Source organism: Rhea pennata, chromosome 1, assembly GCF_028389875.1.
Source record: "Rhea pennata isolate bPtePen1 chromosome 1, bPtePen1.pri, whole genome shotgun sequence".
Classification (NCBI taxonomy): Eukaryota; Metazoa; Chordata; class Aves; order Rheiformes; family Rheidae; genus Rhea; species Rhea pennata.
Genome location: NC_084663.1, coordinates 63,130,667 through 63,152,066, shown reverse-complemented (window position 1 = coordinate 63,152,066; position 21,400 = coordinate 63,130,667). Strand labels below are relative to the sequence as shown.

Here is a 21,400-nt window from a genome sequence, read left to right as displayed (position 1 = left end):
GAGTCTGATGGATTATAAATACACATGCTCTGTTTAAAAGCCAGCCAAACAGATAAGTGCACTTTTAATTTTCTAGCAATAGTATTGTAGACATATTAATGCACAAAACATCTCTTTCCATTTTCATTTCAATTCTGCGAACCTCTAGTGTTTTACCATCGCTAACGGATGTTCTGTGATTCTCCTTTCCACTGGGAAATACCAGATGATCAGTATTTCACGTGAATTAATTAGCAGCCGAGGGGAATTGTTATTGAGAGCTCAGGAGGCTCCCTGGGGTCTCTCTCTACCCCTCCAGAGTTGCTGTCTCCAGCGATGCTTTGGGACTCCAGATAGCGACAGAGGATCAGGTCTCAAGTATTGCACTGGGCTGATGTGACCCATCAAAGCCAGAGGCATCCACTGCGACTTGTTAGAGGTTTAACAACCAAAGCTGGCTCATTTGGTTGAGAAGATGCTTGTGATGGCTTGGAAAGGTCTCAGAGAAACCAGCTAACGTTGCTGGAAGGAGAGAGGGCTTTATGCATATGCTATTCATATTTGTGTGGAGAAAGGATAAATTCTATTTTTTTCTACTGCTTTCCAAGAAGGGAAAACAACCAGGGGTGTAGGAGGCAAACTGTTAGTCTGAGTTTAGACAGGGCATCTGCCTAAACTCATAGGCATAGCAAAGTGGTATCGTGGGTGAACCCTAAGAGGAAGCGTTCTGTCAAAGCTAAGAACACATTTGTATATTTAGATGGTAAAAATACAAGTTATCGAGAAAATAATTGGCTTCTTAGATGTGCTTCCTTATGTGACCATTACTTGCTTTTGAGCACACCACTACAATTATTAAATAATGTAAGGGATCCAGAATATAGGGTTCTCATGTGCAGTGTAACTTTACAATAGTGTGCTATCAAGGGATTGGGGCAAATGTTTATGATACCTACAATTTACAGCATTAGCATAATGAAAAAAGCACTCAATTTGAACTGCAAATTCATTTTTATAAGTATTACTCCACTAAAATTTAAGTGATATCTTACAAAGAGAACCATAATAAAATAGAGAAAAAGTGACAAACATCATCTTTCAAGCAGAGCACGTGGGCGTTGGAGAGAGATGTGTGGCTGCAGGAGGACAGGACCCAAATTACTGAATCCAGACCAATTTTATTTGCTCTAATAGGGCTAATTAGCACTGTAAAATGTCTACGTTTACCTTGCTGTTAGAATAACTACAGACTTGTAATAGCAAAATTACAGCGTATTAACTGGTATGGATTTGTCTTGTGTACCCAAGCTGGAGAGCTTTTTGGTAAAAGTACCAGGCTAGAATTGAGGGCAACCTGAGTCCACTTCTGTCACAAATTTCTGTAACCTTAAGCATGGACTCTAACCTCTGTCTCTTGTTTTTTTCTGTCAGTAAATGGAGCTCATAATACCGCCCTTCCTTGCAGGGAAGGGACATTGAGTAATGTGGAGAACGAGAGTTAAGATTATGAAGCAGAAGATTACCGCATCATGAGAGAACTAGCTCCAGCTCAATTTATGTGATCCCTAGAGCATCTATACGTCCCTCTCCACTAACATAAGCTCTTTACTCTTGCTGTTGCTATTGAGAAAGGGTTTGTAATAATAGAAGAAATATCTCTGGTATCAGGGATTGTCCTTTGCATGGTAAACAATATTTATTCTTGGCTCTTTACTCTCCTGATGGCAAAAGGGCCTGAGAATATACTAATAAACGCTGATGAAGTTAAGCTCTAGTGAGAAAACTGTAATCAGGGTGTGTCTATTCACCAAGGATGGATAAGAAATAAGAGCAGCTTAAATCATTGGTATACCCCAAATAACAGAGCTCTTAAAAAAGAGGAAAAGAAAAAAGAGGGAGAGAGAGTGACAAAGTCATGTTGAAGTCTGAGATTCTCAAGGTCTTGATTCTTAGGTTTGCAGCTTGAACTCCTAGAGGCTGTTCCCTGCTAGGTCACCAATATCAATGTTCACCCAAGTTAGAGCCCCCCTAAATTAACCCTAACCTGGTCAGTTCCAGTCTGAGCTGCAAACGTATCTTTGGGTGTCAAACCTGCATTTAGAGATCGTGTCCTGAAGTTTGGCACGTAACTGGTAATGCTCTGTGTTCCTTGCCAGGAGAAGGGGAAAAAGGTAGCAGTCCTTCTGAGGAGCTGTGCCAATGTTTGTTTAAACGCAACTGTATTTTGTTTGCTCTGTGTATCCAATGGCTGAGGAGAATAGATTCGGCAGATCTTGACAGGTTTCTGTGAAAAATCTTTTGGAGAAAAAGAAAGACCCCCCACATCCCTACCTCTTCCCTCTTGTTACAGGTGAGCCTTGTGGGCACTTTGGAGACCTTGGCTTCTGACTGTGTGAGCTTCCCCTGGGATTAGAAGAGCCATGGGGAAAGACAAGAAGGAAGAGGAGGCTGTATTTCTGAGGAAAAAGATTACCTTGCTGAGGGCTTTCTCGCTTCTTATCGGCAGCATGGTTGGCAGCGGCATCTTTGTCTCCCCTAAAGGAGTACTGAAAAACTCTGGCAGTGTGGGCTTCTCCCTGACTGTCTGGTTTGCCTGTGGGCTTCTCTCCATGTTTGGTGAGTGGTGAGCTTTTGTCAGCCTTTGCTTAAGCTCCTGGGAGAGGAGGGGAGCCAGCAGATTTTTATGTATGAGAAGCTGGGAGCAGAACAGACCAAAAATTCCTTCTTCCTAATGCAACAGAAACAAAGATTCAAGAAACCGTTGGGGCCATACAAGCCTAAGGGTTTCATTCAGATGATTCCCTTATGGTTTCTGATAAAATCCCAGCGCTCGTGATCTATGAATTTGAAATTACATGCAAATCTGGAGCAAGAAGGGTTAAAATGACTGCAGATCTAGATAGCACGATCTGCTGGGAGAGTCAGGAAAAAATATGGGAATTGACTCTTTATCATGTGGAAGTGCACATGGAGTGGAGACTGGAGCACGTAAACGGTACCTGCTAGAACGAAGGTACCCACAGTGCGAGAAGGACGAGAAATAACGGTCTTAAAATGCCGTAAGGGAAACCCTTCGTGTCAGTAAGGACAGCGAAGCATGACAGCAGATTGCTGCAGGAGCTGCGGAGCCTGTAGCAGTAAGAGGTAGGCGGATATCTGTCAGAAATGGTTTGGATATACCCAAACGTGTCCTGGAGCGAGGAGACTGAGTAGATGAATTTTTTGACACCCTCAGTCCTGCTTTCTCTGCATTACATTTTGCTCCATTTTGTGGCAAATACCATTCAATAACTTTTTTTTTTTCTCTCACTGGAAGGGTGGACTTTGTGATTGTAGTTTCAGTTCCAGTTCTTCTGAAATAACGTAGCTCTTAAAATTGCCATTAATACAACATATGTCTTTCAGTTTCTATTTTACCTTAATTGTGTGAAAGCGCTTTCTCAGAAATGCTCTAGAGATGCTGAATAGCAGAACTACGGGATCTCTCGAAACTTAGGGGAGAAATACGAGTTTATTTCCACGGATGACTTTTAAAGTCCTTCCTCCTTCATAACTTCAAAAAAAAAAAAAAAAAAAAAGAATAGAATAAATAAATAAAGAAAATAAAGGAGATATAAATAAAGGAGATATAGTCCATGAAAAAACACCTTGGTATTATTACTTGTGCATGCAGAAATCAGGACGTTCAGTTGTTAATCTGGCGGAAACTGTAGTTCTTCCTCTCAGCATATACATACCAGTATTTCATATTTTTGGCATATGCTCGTAAATGTAGGCCTCATTTACTGTACATGTGGGATGCAGCCTATGTGTGGTTGGTTGGAGCATGATGCTTTTCGCCTAAGGGAAAAAACATAGAACATGAGCACAGTGTTTCTTTTAGCTGAGGAGAGCCATAAATGATAAAGCATGTGCTGGTCGTAGAGCCAAGCCTCCGCACTTGGAAAGGTTTCTCTCTCCATTACATCCTTGATAGCGCCTTCTGGCAGGGCCTTGGGAGTCTCTTTGTCAAGTTATTGTATTTTGTAACTGAATTTGTTGATTTGTCCTTCCCTTTTATCAGCTTGAAAACCTTCCCCGATCATTTTTCTGACACTTTTTGTGCAGTGTTTTAAAAAGGACTTTCTTTTTTTAATGTTTTTTTCCTTAAAATGTCATATTTATACAAGTCCCATAGCCTCATTCAGCAACACATTTAAATGCATGCATGAATCATGTAAAAATACCCACAGCAGTAAATGGGAGGAGGTATCTGCCTATGTTAAAGGCTTCAAATGGAAGTTCAGGATAAATTTACAGACGGAGAGGCTAGAAAATGGGAGTCCTCACCATTAGCATTACCTGAATATGGCACGAGCGCCACAGGACCTGAAGGAATGGCTGTATTGCTGCCTGGCTTGTCTGCTGCCTCCTCCGCTGCCTGTCCTGCCCTGATTAGGGCTGTGTCCAGCTCTACGTGCTTCCTGCACTTTCTTCTTTGTGCCACCTCTGAGCTGAGGACAGGCAGGAGAAGCTCAGCCGAGAGGCTGCACCTGACCCAGAGGAGGCAGGACATCACATCCAGACCTCAAATGGTGCAGCACGGTATGGTCTCACCGTTGGGAACTGCACCCGAACAGTGCTCAGCTCCACTGCAAGGGACCTGATGTGCAAGGAAGTGGAGTACCTAACGTGTAGTGAAGAGTTTTATGATTTCTTTTAGTGAAAAAAGGATGTTTAATATAGCAAGGGGATCTGATGTAGGCAAGGTTTAAAATTCATACTTAGATGTGTTCAAATGGCATAACCAATTGCTGAACAGAGGAAAACAGATGGGAACTTTTTTTGGCACTGGTGGAAGTATAACGGTTTCTATCAACTTGTCTGAACATTTTAAGCTTCCTTCTCAAATGTGCCTCTTCTAGGATTTCTCATTCTGCCTAGATGTAGAGGCAGGGAGGTGTTGAAGATCTGTTGTTAAGACAGGAGTGGGCGGTTCTCAAATCTGTTGTCACACTTGTGTGTGAGGAAGTGAGCACGTGAGAGGAGAAATACTGAGAAGTTTCTTATACTCCATGGTATTTTTTTTTTTTTTTTTTTTAGGTGGCAATTCTTTTCTCTCAGAGGTCTCTCCAGGTCTTTTGTCCAGGTATCTTTAAATCAAGGAAGAGATTTATCCTAAGGCACAAGATAAGGACACAGGAACATGTACCATGATCAGAAACATAATTGAAATGATCAGTTGAATCATGATCTGAAACATGATTGAAATGATCAGTTGAATCACTGTCTGTCAGCTGAGCTGCTATAAATGACTTTGAAGGCACTGTTATCATAATTTACTTATGAGGACAAGTGAAAGAACCTAAGCCTCTAAGGGTCCTGTAAAGAAAGTCTTTTGTAATTCAGTGCAAACCTTTTTTCACATAATTTTTCTGATAAATTTCTGTGTGATATCATACAAAAGTTATATCATTAATCAGAAAATACAGAATTTATTTCCTTCTGTCAGAAAAATAAACTTACTTTGAAATATTGTAACATAAAAATAGGGAAGAAAAGTTGTTTTACTTCATAAAACAAAAAACAAATCCCCAAACCCACTTTTTCTCTATTTACTACTCATCTTAAACAAATTGAAAATAGAAAATTTAAATTTTCAATCCTTGAAAAGTTCTACAGAAATCCACAGAATGGTTTACTTGATTCATTTCTACCTAAACTTTTTCAGGTGCCTTGAGTTATGCAGAGCTTGGAACAAGAATCACCAAGTCTGGAGGACACTATATCTACATATTGGAGACATTAGGGCCTCTGCCAAGTTTCTTATTTCTGTGGGCAGAGTTTTTTGCTATCAGGTAAGACCTTTTGTTTGTTGGTTTGCCTTTTGCCAGTTGCTGTGAAGACTTCAAAAAAAGTTATGGTGCCAGGTAACAACCTAGGTATTTTTTTAGAGGAAAAAGTAAAAACTGAAATGAATTACTTTTAAAGGTTTTCAGTGGTGAAAGGAAGAGGACAACATGAGTCAATTCCTACGTGTGTTCAATGTAATCTGTGTTTGAAAAATATCTCTCTTGTGCCTTGACAGCTGATATTCTCTAAGGGCTGTGGTATTTTTCAGTGACTGAGAATAGATGCCAATTTTATTTCAGATCCTCTGTTTTTATGGTTATACTTTCTTAGATTTTCCCGTGCAGAAAACTTTCTGGCTTAGCCTTGAGATAAATAATATTTTAGAAAACTGTAAATGACTTTCATGTATGTAAGTATGTATTTATTTATTTATTTACCTGAAAGAAGATGAAAGTCCTCCCCTCACAGTAACCTGCATCCTTCATGTCAGTTGAGATGAAACAGGACATGTGAACCACACTGTATTGCTCAGTATGACTAATATCACCTTTTGCTTTTGATTTCAAGTTTAGAATTAAGCTTTTTACAGCATGTGATTCTAAACTATTTACTGAAAAAAGCTGCAAAGGAAACTATACCTGAATGCATCATCCCTGCAGGAGAGCAGGATTCAGTTGAGTGGAGAATCTTTCCTCCGGGTTTCCTGAGTTTTGGGCTGTGTTTTTTAACGTAGGCTGGTCTGGCCATCTGCAGACCACCGTGTGACTCTGTGAATTGGTTCCTCTTGCCAGGCCTGCCAACAGTGCTGTGGTTTCTTTGGCGTTCGGACGTTACATGCTGGAGCCTTTTTTTGCCCCTTGTACAGCTCCTCTCCCTGCTGTGAAGCTTGTGTCTCTCCTGGGATACTGTAAGTACAAACTTGAATGCTGGAGGCCAGTCTCAGAGCCTTTCTACCTCAGACCAGAGGTGTTGACCAGGCGTTATCTTCTGGGAGCACTGCAGGGCCAGGACCCCATGTTATCTCCCCCATCACCCAAAGTTTCCTGATTCAAGGCACTGGTATTTGTGAAGAAGGGGGAGGATGGACCCTAGTCATTCAGCCCTGTGGCCACCAACCAAGTGGCAGGGAGCAAGATGAGGATGAGGTTAGAGAGTGTCATGGCCTGCCTATACCAGTGGCTCAACACTGATTCCCAATAGGAGGGTGTCGAGGCAAAGGGGGAAGATCTGAGGAGACCGTGCCAAGCGTGGAATTAGAAAGAATGCATGCATAACGGTGCAAACTCCACCTGGTCTGAGGGCATAAGATTCAAGCTTTTGGACTCCTTGCCTGGTTCATCCAGCATGTGAAGCTGTCCTGTCTTGCTCGGGGCAGGGGTGTGCCGCCACAGGGGCTGCTGCAAAATGATGCTGCTGAGATGTCCCGGCAAACTGATACATTTCTCCCAGACAGGTGTGGATCACCCAACAGGAACCAGGCTCCTGGTCACTCTTAAGAGTGAATCTGAACTTCTTCAAATGTTATATGCTGGGCCATAACTTTAATCTTTTCTAACATCTGTTGTTCAGAACATCTTTCCTGTAAAGTCACAGCCTTCTCCCTCATCTCCCTAGAGCAGAGATTGTTATTGTGCTTCTTCCTGTGTGTACTAAACTCAGGCACGGCTGTAGTAATGTGGTCTCCTCTCCAGACACTGTCCTCACGCTGAATTCTTGGAGTGTCACCTGGAGTGCCCGGGTGCAGACGGCCCTCTCCATCATCAAACTCCTTGCTCTTGCCCTCATCATCGTACCAGGGATGATGCTTCTGGCCCAAGGTACGTGTGCTCGCTGTGGCTGAAGCAGGGAGGGTTCTCATTCACGAGATAGCTGTGTGGGGTAGCGTTTATCCATTTGTAGCAGGGTAGCTTTACTGTCCCTAGTGACATGTGGTACCACGTTTGCTGGCAGGAGCCTTTTCTGCCCGCATACTGGATGTGGCCAAGCTCGAGTCTGAAACCTGAGCAGCTGTCATTGAGCTGTGTTATTGCACTAAGGCTAATGTACCCACCTGGGCGGTGCTTTCTTCAAAACGATTCTAGGAAAAGTGAATCTCTTCTCTCACTGCAGGAGGCTGTGTGGGTCTACCCAGAGTAATATAGGTGCATTCCTCTGGGGACAGACTTCCTTTGGTATAAGACTAGCCTGTTTTCAGTTTGGCTTTAAATCCTTTCCAACAAACACGAATTAGATGGATATCTGGGGCATGTGACAGCATCTCATGGTGACCTGACCCAGTCACAGATATGCAATGAGTTACCAACCATCAGCTAAGCACCTCTATTCATTCTGTAGCTTAAGCTTATGCATCTTACCTCTAAATGGAGATAGACAGTAACTTAGTAAACTTATAACTGACTCATGACTGATTGAACGCTAGCATTCAGAGGGAAAAAAACCTACCAGTGGTATCTTCTGGGAGTGATACGCAGAATATTGGCTTTAATCTAAGCCTTATTTTATATAAAGCTCACGGCATTCAGACTCAAGGGATGAAGCCTGCTCTGTCTTCATGCTATTACCTTTCTCTACAGAGGACACAACAAAGGCACTAGGCTGAACATTTATGTTTCTTTCTGATGTCTGAAGCTAGTTTCTTTGAGCATGCAAAAATCCCCCCCAGGCTAGCAACACATCTGAACTGAAGGACTGCCCTGCAGCTAGAAATCCTGAGCTGTTACTGTCAGGAATGCCTTCGAATGACAATCTGGAGCCCTGGCACACTCCTCTGATGAGGAGAATAAGTGGTGGTGACATCTGGAGAGAGAATTCACTCTGAGACCCCAATATGACAGGCTGTATTTCATCTGACTCATGGGGGATTGTAAATCACTCATTAATACACTGTAGACAATAAATTATTTTTATGTACCATCACTTATCGGCAATCATTCTAGGTTATAAAAAGCCTGCCCCAGTAGGCTCACTTCCATTTTTGTATTTAGTTTTCTTCAAATCCATTTTCCTTCTGACTTCCTTTTTTTTAATCAAAATTTGCTTTGTTCCTCTTTCTCATTCTACTTTCATTGGTTATGCTCTTGTCTTTTCCTCTGCCATTACTTCTTCTTTGGCTTCAAACCTGGATGCCTAAGTCTTATCTAAGAGCTCCTTACAGAGGCACCTCAGTAGAAGTACCTAATTTTCTCCATGTGTTCTGTGCCATTTCATCCCTTTCCTGGTGAAGCCTAACTACATGAGCTCCACATCTTTTACTTCTAAAGAAGCCTTGAATGAGAACCCGTTAGTTGCTTTGCCCTCCCTTTCCTAAGTTTTTGGATTTTGATAAAATGTGGCTTATATCCAAAATAGTGACTTTGATTTTTATTGAATAAGCATGGCTTTATAAAACCAACAATTTCCCTTCTACTTCTCAGTGCTATCCCAGGTTTATTTCTGATCATTTTTTTGAAAATTGGAGGATTTGGTAAAATGGGATCTTTATCTGATCCCCATCTTTCCACCCGTCAGCTCTTCAGTTTCTCCTGCTGCCAAGCAGTGCAGTGATGGTTGGAAGAGGCAGTGAGGAAGCATACTTTCCTGGAGCAGTGGCCCAGGGTGGCTGTTCCCACTCCTTGCGCTCCCTCCTCCACCTTTTGGTTCCCATGCTCTGCATAGCATGAGGCCGGGGTCAGTGCTCCTGCAGAAGAATCAGGAGGTGGCACAGCAAGGGTCGAATTAGCTGCCTCGTTGGCTGCACAACATCAAAAAAGAGCATGCATCCAGCTGCTTGTGTGTGTGTGAACCCAGTGAATTAATTTTGGGCCCAAACAAAGAAGAGGACAACTTAGGTCACCTTGTCTCCATGATCTCCTGTTTCCACAGCAGACACTGTCTGAAAAAGAGTCAGCCACCACCAATGCCTTTTCTGAGATTTCTCCCATGGCTGGATGGGAGACAGATTTATTCTGTCACTGTTTATGAAGTAAACATATCAGCAAAGCACTGCAATTTAAAGCAATGAAATGAATTCGAATAGCTAACTACAAAGAAGTCACAAACATTTTTCCCAGGGTTAGACAAGAGGTATAAGGGAGGCTAAGCCATGAGAAATAAGTCTGTTCCTAGTTTCCCTGCTCTATATCCTTTGTTTCTCTCTTGTGTAGGCCACACTGAAAACTTCCAGGATGCTTTTGACAGACAATCATTGGTTTTGGATAAGCTGCCCTTGGCTTTTTATGCAGGGATGTTTGCATATTCAGGCTGGTAGGTGAGATCAGAAGGCTCTTTAGGGGCAGCAGACTGGTGTTTGAGACAAGCTTCAAACTCTCTCCCTATCTTCCTCTACCATGCAGGTTTCAGACTAGCTTTGTGCGTGAAGAATTGATCAGACCTGAGAGGTAAGGCCAGGAGAAGCACGTGGGTCTTGTTTTACAAGCCTCTGAGGTACCCTAGCTTTCCAAATACTTGCAAATAGTAGAGGAGGAAAAATGTGAGTTCGTCTAACCAAGGTCAGCTCTATAGCACTATGATGAATAACAGAGATAATTGTTTGTTATCTCTCTCTCTTTTGTAGAAATATCCCACTGGCTGTGATTGTGTCCGTGATCACTGTAATTGTGGGGTATATGCTCACCAACGTTTCCTATTACACAGTTCTAGGGACGCAAGATGTTCTGGCTTCTCCAGCTGTTGCTGTGGTAAGTTGTTGCCCTAGTTGTTGTCTTTCTTCAGTTTGATCAACTTGTACTGAAAGGGTGGTCAGGGCAAGTATTTAGGAAATGGTTTTCCTAATACAATGACCTTCTGCTTTGTCAATTCTCTGGATGATTGGACAACAGTAACTTCTTCTAATCTTGCCTAAAAGATAATTAAAAAGAACCTGGAAATGGCAGTAGAAAAGGCAAGATTTATATTTTGTTCCTTCAATGGCGGTTTATTCAGTTACGTCTCTTGAATCTGGTGTCATAAGAGATTATCACGCGTTTCTGAAGTAAGTTTGCTCTTCCTGCAGAGTTTCGTGCAGCGAACCTTCAAAAGCCTTATCTCAGTGGTCCCTGTCCTTGTTGCACTGTCCTGCTTTGGAACAATGAATGGGGGAATCTTCACATTTTCGAGGTCAGGTTCCTAAGAGTTTATTACTCTTTTTGCCTACTGAATCAGAGGGGAAAGAATCAGTAACCTGTGTAACTGGCTATCCTCTTGATGGCATTTTAGTCCCTCTTGGGGAAAAATAAGGCCTTTAACTCTCAAGAGGTAAACTACAGAACAATCTCTGTTGGCTATCTAATCGCTGTTGGCTATCTATCGTTTCCTCTTCTGACTAGGTCTAGGCATTGTTGTCTAGGGATGGTTATAAACTGGTTATAAAACAAGGTTTTTATCTGCCTCACATCCCCTACAGTTTAAATCCAAGTGAAACGTCAGTGTTTCTGATGAACTAGAAGCTTTGTTGACCTTGGCAGTCGCTCAGTAAAATTCAGTTCGTTTTTGTTAGGTCAACTCAGCTGCTCTGCTCCAAGGCAGAGAATCCTTCTGTTTTGAGGATCTCTGGCCAAAGGCAAACTCTCCCTTGAGAACTTTGTTTTGAGTTCAGTGAAATGCTACCAGGACCAAGCTATTCCTAAAGCAATAGTCTAGGCTCAACAAATCATACTATATCAATAATGATCACTTTATTCCATGGAAAAATATCTTGCCAGCTCTACTAGCTTCTAAGCTGCATGTCCTTATGGGAGTCTTGAAATTGGAGAGGGGCAGAGTTCATGCACAAGGGAGCATCTCTCTGGTCCGGAAGAGCTGAGCAAACTCTCTTGAGCCAGTTCTGTTTCATGGTTTTGATTGTGAAAGGGCATATCAGTTGATATGAAAAGGATGCTTCCTACTGCAAGAGCTAATGATTTATTTGATCCACTGCCCTCAAGTTCAGTATTAAATACGGTGTGGAGAATCCTTCACTTTAGCTCCTCTGGGTTGTGACTGTCTTTGGACAACACAGATTTATCCCTATCATCCTTCTCTCCCTTGTCCTGGCATCATTAACATAGTCACTGCAGAAAGGTCATATAGAGGGTGATAGGGCCTCCCTGGCTGCCAGCCAGGCACACCCCTGCAAAACCACAGAGGCTGCAACAAAAACGGTTTTACGCTCATGCCCCAGCTGCTTTGGGCTCTGCTCCAGTACAGCTGATGCTGTGGCATGATATGTTTGTGAAGATTAAATTCATGAAATTGAATGCAGTGCTTTCCCCCTAAAATGTCCTTTCATGATTCAAAGGAGGGATGGAGGCAAGGAGCTCTCTGCTGCCATTTTGTAGCTGGGCCTGTGTGTAGCTGGCTTCTCTGGAGCGTACTAAACTCTACTTTCTAACTGCCAGCCAGAGGCCTGAAAATCCACTGTTAACTTGAGAAAATTGCTTTTAATTAATTTATTTAAAAAAGATATATATATATGTGTATATATATATATATATATATATGTATACTCCTGGTCTGCAGCTGCTGCTGTGATAGGGTCTACCAGGGCCTCCTTTGCGTTAAGCCCAGTCCTTGTTGTCATGGACATCAAAAGTGACAATCCCTTTATAAACTCACCAGCCTCTCTTATAATGACTTGAGATTTGTGACTCCTTTACTGCCTACTGGAAAAGTTAATCTGTTCTCTGATGGCAAGAAACTTTCTTGCTTCTGTTTCTAGGCTGAATTCATTCATGGTCACTTTGGTCTCTGCTAGTGGTCCACTCAAGTGGATGCTGCCAGTGGTGCCACTACTGGGCACTCTGCTGCACATAACTGGTCAGGGGAGAACTCTGGGAATGAAACTTGTTTTTCTTTGTTTGTGAGTTGTTGTTGTTGTTTTTTCCAAATTTCCCTCTGTCTAAGGACAGAACTGTGACCTTAGAGGTCTATGATGGTGATGGTTGTGAGGTATGGTGGTCTTAGATCAGACTAGCAACTACATTTTATAGTATGAATGTGGGATGCTGGAGCTCAGGACTCCCTGTCTCTCTCTAGGACTCTTTTTGTGGCTTCAAGAGAAGGACAGTGGCCTCCTCTATTCTCTATGATCCATATTCGAAGGCATACACCTCTTCCTGCTGTCATGTTAATGGTAAGAAGGTCTGGCTGTTTGACTTGCTCTGTTCTTGTAGTGTTGGCTTTCTAGCAGTCTTTTTGTCTGGCCCTTTGCAAAGCCTGGAGAAGCCAATGAGCTTTAAAGGAAGTTGAGATGCTGCCTCAGCCTCTGAAAAATAAAGCAGGTGGCTGCAAACTGCGAAGTTCACCTGTGCCAGGAGTGGTATCTGAATCCACTACTTCAGATTCCCTAGCTCATTGCCTTGAACGCATTCTTTAAAAGTGTCGTTCCTATCATCTGCCACGGTTGCTGCTTGATATTGTCCTATGAAAACACCTCTTCTAGGCTTCAGCTATTTGGGAAAGTGAAATTCCAAAGTGCAGTAGAAACACAAGGAATGAGCATTTTGTGGAGATGCTCTCAGTTTTGGTTGTGTTTTTCTGCTGGCAATGGTTCAGCTCCATCCACGGTGCTGCAGTACTTCTGCAGCTTAGCTGACCTGCTGAAACTTAGCAGATATTTTTGTACGTAGCCTTTCACATTCTCTTTGTTTACAGCTGCAGATTTTGAAAGAAATTATAATGCGCTTCATGTGGCATTTCACTACTTCTGTATCCCAAAGTCCCAGGGCTGCCTGACTACTGCTGACTGGCAGCATAAGCTTTTGGATCACACATGGTTTAATTGCCATACTTAGGAGGTAGACCCCCAAAGATGCTGTTGATCTCCATTGCTTGTTTCTGTAGTACATCATAATTGTGTGTTTAGGCTTTTAACCACAAGCCTTCAGTCTGTGACTGTGTTTTGTAAAGCATACTGTGACCTCTGAAATGTTGGGGCTGTGAAGTAGCTGCCTGTGATTGCAGGGGGGCTGGAGGAGTTGATCCATATTACCCTTTCCAGTCTGAGGTCTGCAGTAAGGCTTTAATGACTGTATTTCATCTTCACAATGCTCAGTTCCCTTTGGTTACTGCCATGGTGTGTATCGGAGATATCTACCATTTAATGAACTTCTTCAGCTTTTCCCGATGGCTCTTCATAGGATTAGCCACCCTTGGGCTCATCGTCCATCGCTACCGCCACCCAGAGGTGCACAGCCCATTCCAGGTAATGCATAGCAAATCTCTAGAGGCCAGGAACAAGCAAGTTGTTGTGTCTTGCTCGCTTTGTCTTGCTCACTCTCATTTGGTAAGAACTGGAGTAATACGTAGCTGTGATCACATTTAGACTCTGAGGGGTCTTGATTTCTACTATTCAGTAAGCTGAGCCAGGGAGCTCTTGGGGTTGGCCCAACTATAAAAATGTATAGAGCTATAAAACCAGCTCCACATAGTGTGTTACCAATCATAACTATAAGATGACAACTTGCTTTAGAGGAAAGAGTATCAGGCTGCAACCTGGGAGATGCAAGAAAGACAGTTCCTCCACTGATTTCTCATGGTTTGGCGAGGAGAGTGCCTTGTCTGGATGTTATTTTGGTGGTTCATAAATGTCAGCTCCAGCAGGGAAGGACCTCAGGCTTGGGGGAAAAGAGTCATTGTCAAAGAGATCCTGGGTACAAACCTCACTTAAGCCTTACTTAAGCCAGGAGAATTGTCTCCTGGTGCAAAAATGTTGTAGAGCACACAGAGCTTGTGTGCAACCACTGCTGCTGCAGGCCCTGAGGCTGTGCACAGCGCGTGGGTACATAACATGAAACATTTTATTCAGCAGCCAGCTAATAGCAGCTAGTGGACTGTGTAGTTTGTGGTCCCGTGGAGAAGTACTTGCTCTCTTGGAGCAGGGAGACGGAGTTGCTTTGCAAGCTCACAGCCATGCATGAGCTTTGCCCGCCCTGCGTGTACTAAGATCACAGAAGGCAGTGGGGTATAAGGAGCTGCTAGCTCACCAATTGCTTTGCTGGTTGGTGGTGGGACACTGTGTTTTCTGTGATTGTTTTAAGCGCGGGATTTACTGCGCAGGCACAACCCTGCTCAGCTCTTACGTGTTCTGCACTGCTTGTACCTGTGGCTGTGGGCAACGAGAGGCGGTAAAAGTGGGCAGAAGGAGAGGGGGGAAGCAAGAGAGTTCAAATCTTTTCTCCTCAGTGGCAAACCGGAGGCTGCCCTGTCCTCGGATGCCTTTCCCCAGCTCCCTCGCCTCCCCCAGGGCCTCACAAATGGCTGGTGCTCCTCCCATCATAGGCCCCTGGGTGCAGAGAGGAGCTGGTCCCTTGTGTCAGCAGAGGGAGCTGGAGCAGGTGCAGGAAGACCTTCCTCAGCTCCTGCTGCACTCTAGGCACCTTTCCCACAGCTGGATAATCTGCAGAAGGCATTTGGTGAGGCCTCTGCTTAAACCGTGCAGAATTTGTGCCTTTTTCACCTTGTGCCTGTAGGATGCTTCCAGCTGGCTCCTGCAGAGGAAACCTCCAAGTCCGCAGGCACTGGGCAACAAATCGGGGAGAAACTCGGGGGAACAAGATGCTTTTCATGCCTCCCACGTCTCCTCCCCAAGCAGAGAGAGACCTGATGCTTAGTCTGGGGTAATTTTTTTTCCTGGGGTTTGCTGGGGACAGAGTTTTTAGGAGAGATCTTGAAATGTCTCTGCTTGCTGGCAGGTTGCTGTCATGTTTTCATCCAGAACCACCTTTTCCATAAGTACTTTTTTTCTTTCAAACCAGGCTCCTCTGTTAGAGGACATAAATTAGTAAGCAGCACTGGTGATGCTTTCAGTTTCTGTAATTTTGTCTCATTGTATTTTAGACAGAGATTAAGGCTTTTAAAAGTTTCTAAAAGTGGATTGAGTGTGTGAGGAAAATTATGACATTTTGGTCAGCTCCTTCCCCCCCCCCCCCTAGTTTTTACTACCACTTCAAACTTGAACAGTTAGCTGCAAAAATGAAGCACTGCATAAACCTGATGTGTGCATGTGCTGCTCTCTAGTGGTCAAAAAAGTCTATTTATTTTCTTCTTTTGATGCTAGCCTATTTAGCTAGAACAAATTATAAAATAAATATAAGTGATTCTGCTTTTTTAACCTATAAAATTTATACTTAAAAACAGCAAGAAAAATTGATATGAGAAAGAAGCACCACTCTCACATAGCTCTCAAGCAGCTGCATGGCATGAGCATGTGCACGTCAGGGATGCCGGAAGGGAGGCAGCTCTGCTCCTGCTGAGCAGCTCCGCTGGAAAGACAGGGAGCAGCAAGAGCACGCCAGCCTGGGAGCTAGAGAGTAGTCAAGGTTTGAGCAAGCAACCTCTTCCATCCCCGCATGGTTAGCATCCAAAATCTCTGTTAGAAAGAGATTATCATCTGAGGCGAGATCAGGATTTCCCTTACTCTGTTGCTCATGTCGAAGAAGTGACTTGGCTGAGATTGGATCCATGAACTAAGAAAAGGTTTCATAGTTTTATTATTTATTACAGTCTTCCAACAACCCAGACGAATTGGATCTCAGTAGCACTGAGGCTGAGGTGCTGACTGCTGCTTTGTTCTTTCATCAGGATGTTATTGAAAATCATACTCCTGGGGCTGGTGCTATGGAGGTAGAGAGTCTGTTTTACCCTGTTTTGGCCACTTTAAGTCCCAGGCAGGATGGAGGCTGGTCAAAATGAGTCTGTAACATTATAACTAAATAACAGTTTGTTTCAATAATTGCCTTGCTCTAATCTTGTTTCCAGCTATTCCACCTGCAGTGGCCACAAATCACAAGTTTGTACATGTCCGTGAATTCGGGTACATTTAGAGAGCAGTGGGGTATGGTAGACATCTTCCCTCCTGCTCACATCTTGCTGTGAGTGAGGTGGGGTTTATACTCTGAGAAAAGTGAGAGGGAGGTGCACCTCACTGAGGGGCAGAAGTGCACACTGGGCTGCCCTTCCTACGGTGGTATGAGTACATTTTTTGCTACTTGCTAGCAATTGATTGTACAGAAATGGCATGTGGGACAGATATACAATTTTTCTTATCCTCTTTAAGATAGACATTTGAAGAGTGTACACTGGCACCTACGAATGGCAATTTGCTAGAGCAGTCAGTTTTGCCGGAAAGTCATCTGTGCTCTTTTCCCTAGGTTCCCCTGTTCATTCCTGTCTCTTTTACCATCATCTGCCTCTTCACAGTGGGAATGTCTTTCTACTCAGACCCTGTAAATATTAGTATTGGATGTACCGTGGTTTTAAGTGGCTTTCCAGTCTACTACCTCGCAGTCCACAGGCGAATGCCAGATCGTTGCCATAGCCTGTTTTGTAAGTATGCACTTGCCTTGTAGTATTTGGGACCTGAGCATGCTCAAGGGCAGGGATGTTGGTTTGTCTCCAGTGCCCGTCTCTGATACGAATCGTTCCCTGAGCGGTAGACCCAATGAAAGCCAAATCCCACCACACTGACAGTGCCATTCCCATGATACAGCCTCCGTGGCTGAAGAGATGGACAGTGAAGCTGCGCAGCGGGCGGGTGGGTGGTTGGAGGTCCCACAGGTACCGACAGCCAGCCTGTGCTCATGGGCTGGCGGCCCAGTTGGGAATATATGGATCAGCCACTCTGCTGTTTTGTTTTAGAAAAAGCAGGGCTCAGATCTACCAACGGGGGCATGGAGAGGTTTGCTTTCACTACGCAACCTGTTCTTCCCTAAATTTTACCATATCTTTAGGATTATCACCTCTCTGTCAAATTTAGTTGAGACTGAGCAGCAAGATCAAAATTTACTGTGGAGAGATTGATAGGCAGAGGCTGTAATCCCATGCACAAATATGTATGCTGAAAGATTGGGGAAAGGACTGGTGGGAAAAGATGGTGCAACCAGCCAGGAAAAGATGGTGCAGCCAGCCAGCTTTCTATCTGGTGATGAGACATCCCGATTTTGTTTTTTTCTTGCTTAAGAGTATGAATCTGGGTGCAGTAGCAGGTGTGTAAACAAGATGCTTGTCCTAACCATGAAATACCTAGCATAGATTTATTTCAGGTGTATTCTCAGTGGCAAAAATAAAAGTCTAATTTGAATTTATGATTTCAATTGCAAATTTTGACTTCTTTCAATCTGATGCTGGGCTGAGGCCTGTCAGGAACCAGAGACTAGAAGAAAACGTATACAGAAAAAAAAAAAAAAAAAAGGGGGGGGGGAAATAGATGCAGTGATCTGCTTACATAAAAAACTCCATCCATCCATCAGAGCTGGTGCGCTGATTTTCAGCCATAGCTCAATATATCTTCCAGATTAAACCTTCTTCCTTTTCTCCCCCTTCAGATTATCTCACACACAAATTGCAGGTACTACTGGAAGTAGTCCAACAAGAAATCAAGACTTACTGAGGAAACCATCACAACTTAAAGAAGATAAAATATACTTACTGCATTTTTGATACCTTTGGTCCCACCAAAAGCAGGTCGTGCTCTCATTCTTTTAATCACTGCAAATGAAGATGTTCCTGAGCCAAAATCTTGCTGCAAGTGTTCCCAAGCTTGCCACTTGGGATCTGCAGGAGCGTGTCACAGCTGCTCTTTTGCTCTCTCTCTCTCTCTTTTTTTTTTTTTAAGCAAATCAGTCTAGTTCATTGAAATAAGCTTTCTTTACCTCAAGAGTGTACTTAAAACCAAGATCCTAACTTCACTGTGTTTTTGGATTTCCTAACCTGGCAAATAGAGGAAGAGAGCCTGCTGCAGAATTTAAGGAAGTCAAACTCACAAAAGTGAGCTTGCTTCAAGAAGAAACATGGTAGTAGTCATCCAAAATGGTGCTGTGGACAAGTATTATAAAGGGAAGTGAGCATGGAGACAAAACATTAGAAATAAAGTCAATGAACTGGAAAGGAGGAGTGAGGGGAATAAAACTTCATTACCAGAAAGTGCAGATTCAGATTAATGAAAAAATACTTGGAAATCATTTGAAATTTAAATCGATAGCAAAGTAGGGTCAGAATGCTTTGCTTTGAGCATTGTGCAAGTAGAATGGCTTTATTTTTATTTGAAAAAATATTTCACGTTGAGTATTATTTTTCTGAAATGATATTTCGAAGTGTACCAACAGAAACCAGCTGAACACCCAGAAGAATGTGACAAAATATGTTCTCCTCTTCTTCCCCACCCTCCACCTAAACCTTGATCCTACCAGTCAAACTGAAATTCAAGTTTTGGTCCAGCTGCAGTGAAATACAGTTTTCCTTTAATTAGGCAAATTCTTCAATGAAATTTGGGCAGATTCCTTAAAAAAGTGAATTTTTTGGTGTGGTAAGAAGGCAAGAAAAACTTCATGCATGAGCTTTAATTTTAAACCTGTGGGCGAATGATTTCCTGAATGAGCGTTTAGATGCTCATTTGAACTACTGACGAAAGGAAGGTTTCCAGTATTCAATGAACATTACTAATGTTGTGAAGTTATGTCAAGATAAAACAGTAATTAGCTATTCACAATGATTTACATGTTAATCTTCTCTTAAAAGACCAGAAACAGTATATTGAAAATTGTCTAACAGCCTCTGGAGTGAGAAAGAGCAGAATGTGAAGCATTTTAAATATTTTGTATCATACATCTATGTACTTGGAGTAAAACCAAAGTAGCGTTTATAACAATTGATGTAATCCATCCAAACTTGTGAACCGCACTATCAAGATTTAGAAATAAATAAAGGTTTTCCAAAACAACTGAGAACTGCTTTTCTTATTATGCCTAATTCCTACTCTTGTGCTAGACAGAGCTGGGAGAGCAGTGTCTCCCAGCACTGCTTTTTTTTTTCTCTTTTTTTTCTCCTTCCCCACCCCCCCCCCAAGATTATTTCATATACAAGCTGCTGGATGTTGTCCAAAAGGAAATCTAGACTAACTGGGAAAACCACCACAACTTGCAAAAGATGACGCAGGCTTCAAATGATAGTGTGGTCTGAGGTGAGACCAAGCTGATGATAGACTCAGAAACATTCCCGGACTCGTAGGTACAGGTGAGCCGCGCAGCAGGGAGCGTGTGAACTGGCACCGCTTGCACTGGGCTTTGCACTCCTTCCTGAGCACCCCTCAGGCAGGTCTCCGGGCTGGGTGGTGGGGAACTACAGTGCAGAAAATGATGCCGAACAAGAGAGCCCTCATAGTGTAAATGCACCCTCAACCCCCTTAGACACTGGGTTTTGGTTTTTTCCACACCCCGAAGTAGAGCCTTGAGACACTGTTGGCTTGGTCCCGTGCTAAGGGTGCATGCTTTGCCTCAGTCCTCACGTGTCAAACCTTGGAGTTGGCCTAAGTTACAACAGAGCTGCTCTGCGTCTGCAAAAACCCACGTGGAGAGAGCGAAACATCTTTTTTGTTGTTGTTGTTCATTTGTTTCCTCTGAGGAGAAAAAAGAAAAGGGGCTGGAATTTGTGAGAAAAAGCAAGTAATCTTGCTTCCTGGATCACAGTTTGTTTATACATGATAAATCATTGGATAAATGCAGGGAAACCACACTCTGGTGCCTTTGCTGACTGTGCAGTAAAATGATCTTGCAGGATACAGGATATTTGTTCAAAGGCTCTTCAGGCGCTGGAAATGCAGACAGCTATAGTTCCTCTGTTATGTTGACAGTAGAAATCAGAGGTTCAGCAGAAACCACCACCACAGCTCCTGATGCAGTAAAAAGGGATAAAAATAAAATGATCAGAAGCTGAGTATAGTTTTACAATGAATTTAGCCTCCAATTGGTGGCAACTTGTTTGTTTGAAGGGAGGATGGTATGATGTTCCCAGCAAAGCTATGCAAATGTTCTCCACCAAGCTAGAGCATTTCTTCCTAGAACTGGTATCTTGTGTCTCCTGATGCTCTTGGCCTCAGATCAGGAGAATATTTTACTAGAGAGTTCACATATGCAAAAATAAACCTGCAGGATCTGAATCTATAAATCTCATCAGTCAAAGAGAAGCATAAAGGTTGTACGACTGGAGACGAGCGCCAGCTACTATATGGGAGGTCAAAAGTCAGTCAAAAGAGGCCAGATGGGGAATAAACAGAAATTTCAACTTTATAATCACACCGTGGGATTTTTTTTTTATATACCATCTCTATAAAACGTGCTCAGAATGGCAACTTTTCCGGAAACTCAGACAGAGAGCTGCTGAGCTGGTCTGACTAGATCATCAGGAAATAAAGCTGCTCCGGACAATTCAACTACATGTAATATGAAGGAGTGGGGGGAAAAATGAAGAGGCTTATGCATCTGAACAGGTTTATGTGGTTAATACTGCCTGATGTACCGCTAAGCGCGTGCTTCAGTGCTCTTCGAGGAGCCAGCCAGCCTCTTGAATACAAAGGCTGGGGATCAGGCTGGGAAAGCTCCTCACCTCTCTTTGCTTACAGTTGAAAGAAAAAAAAATAGAGAGGAGGCTCTGATTTCAAGGTAAAGGAATAAAAATACTCTTGATAGCCCAGAGCTTGGTCTGGGCTAACTTTCCCCTGCCCTGTAGAGCTCTGCAGTTAGACGGCTTTCAGTTGGTTTGGGTCACTTTGTGCTGTGCTGCAGACTGCAATCTCCCCCCTCGGAAATGCTATAACCAACATGAAGAACACATGTGAAGCATGCATTCACGTTTCTGCTTT

General features: G+C 43.1%; 1 protein-coding gene across 4 annotated transcripts; it reads left to right on the top strand.

The window, feature by feature from the left end:
- The first annotated feature begins 2,140 nt into the window (after positions 1-2,140).
- LOC134137185 (cystine/glutamate transporter-like) lies at positions 2,141-19,438 on the top strand. Of its 4 annotated transcripts, XM_062569865.1 has the most exons (12): positions 2,141-2,595; positions 5,690-5,816; positions 6,603-6,718; positions 7,503-7,628; positions 9,954-10,053; positions 10,143-10,187; positions 10,364-10,487; positions 10,802-10,905; positions 12,802-12,898; positions 13,820-13,969; positions 16,917-17,091; positions 18,090-19,438. In XM_062569865.1, exons 1-12 carry the CDS (start codon positions 2,400-2,402, stop codon positions 18,152-18,154), a joined length of 1,425 nt encoding a protein of 474 aa, XP_062425849.1. In that variant the 5' UTR covers positions 2,141-2,399; the 3' UTR covers positions 18,155-19,438. The 4 variants fall into 4 exon arrangements, with proteins under 4 accessions (XP_062425849.1, XP_062425859.1, XP_062425876.1 ...); XM_062569875.1 differs by lacking the exons at positions 9,954-10,053; positions 10,143-10,187 and adding an exon at positions 5,062-5,107; XM_062569892.1 differs by lacking the exon at positions 18,090-19,438 and having other exon boundaries at positions 13,882-13,969; positions 16,917-17,025.
- Positions 19,439-21,400: the final 1,962 nt, after the last annotated feature.

Coding starts and splice junctions, on each gene's coding strand:
- LOC134137185 (XM_062569865.1), top strand. CDS start 2,400: ATGGGGAAAGACAAGAAGGAAGAGGAGGCTGTATTTCTGAGGAAAAAG. Junction 10,906..12,801: donor GGAATCTTCACATTTTCGAG/GTCAGGTTCCTA, acceptor GTCTCTCTCTAG/GACTCTTTTTGTGGCTTCAA. Junction 13,970..16,916: donor AGGTGCACAGCCCATTCCAG/GTAATGCATAGC, acceptor TCTTTTCCCTAG/GTTCCCCTGTTCATTCCTGT.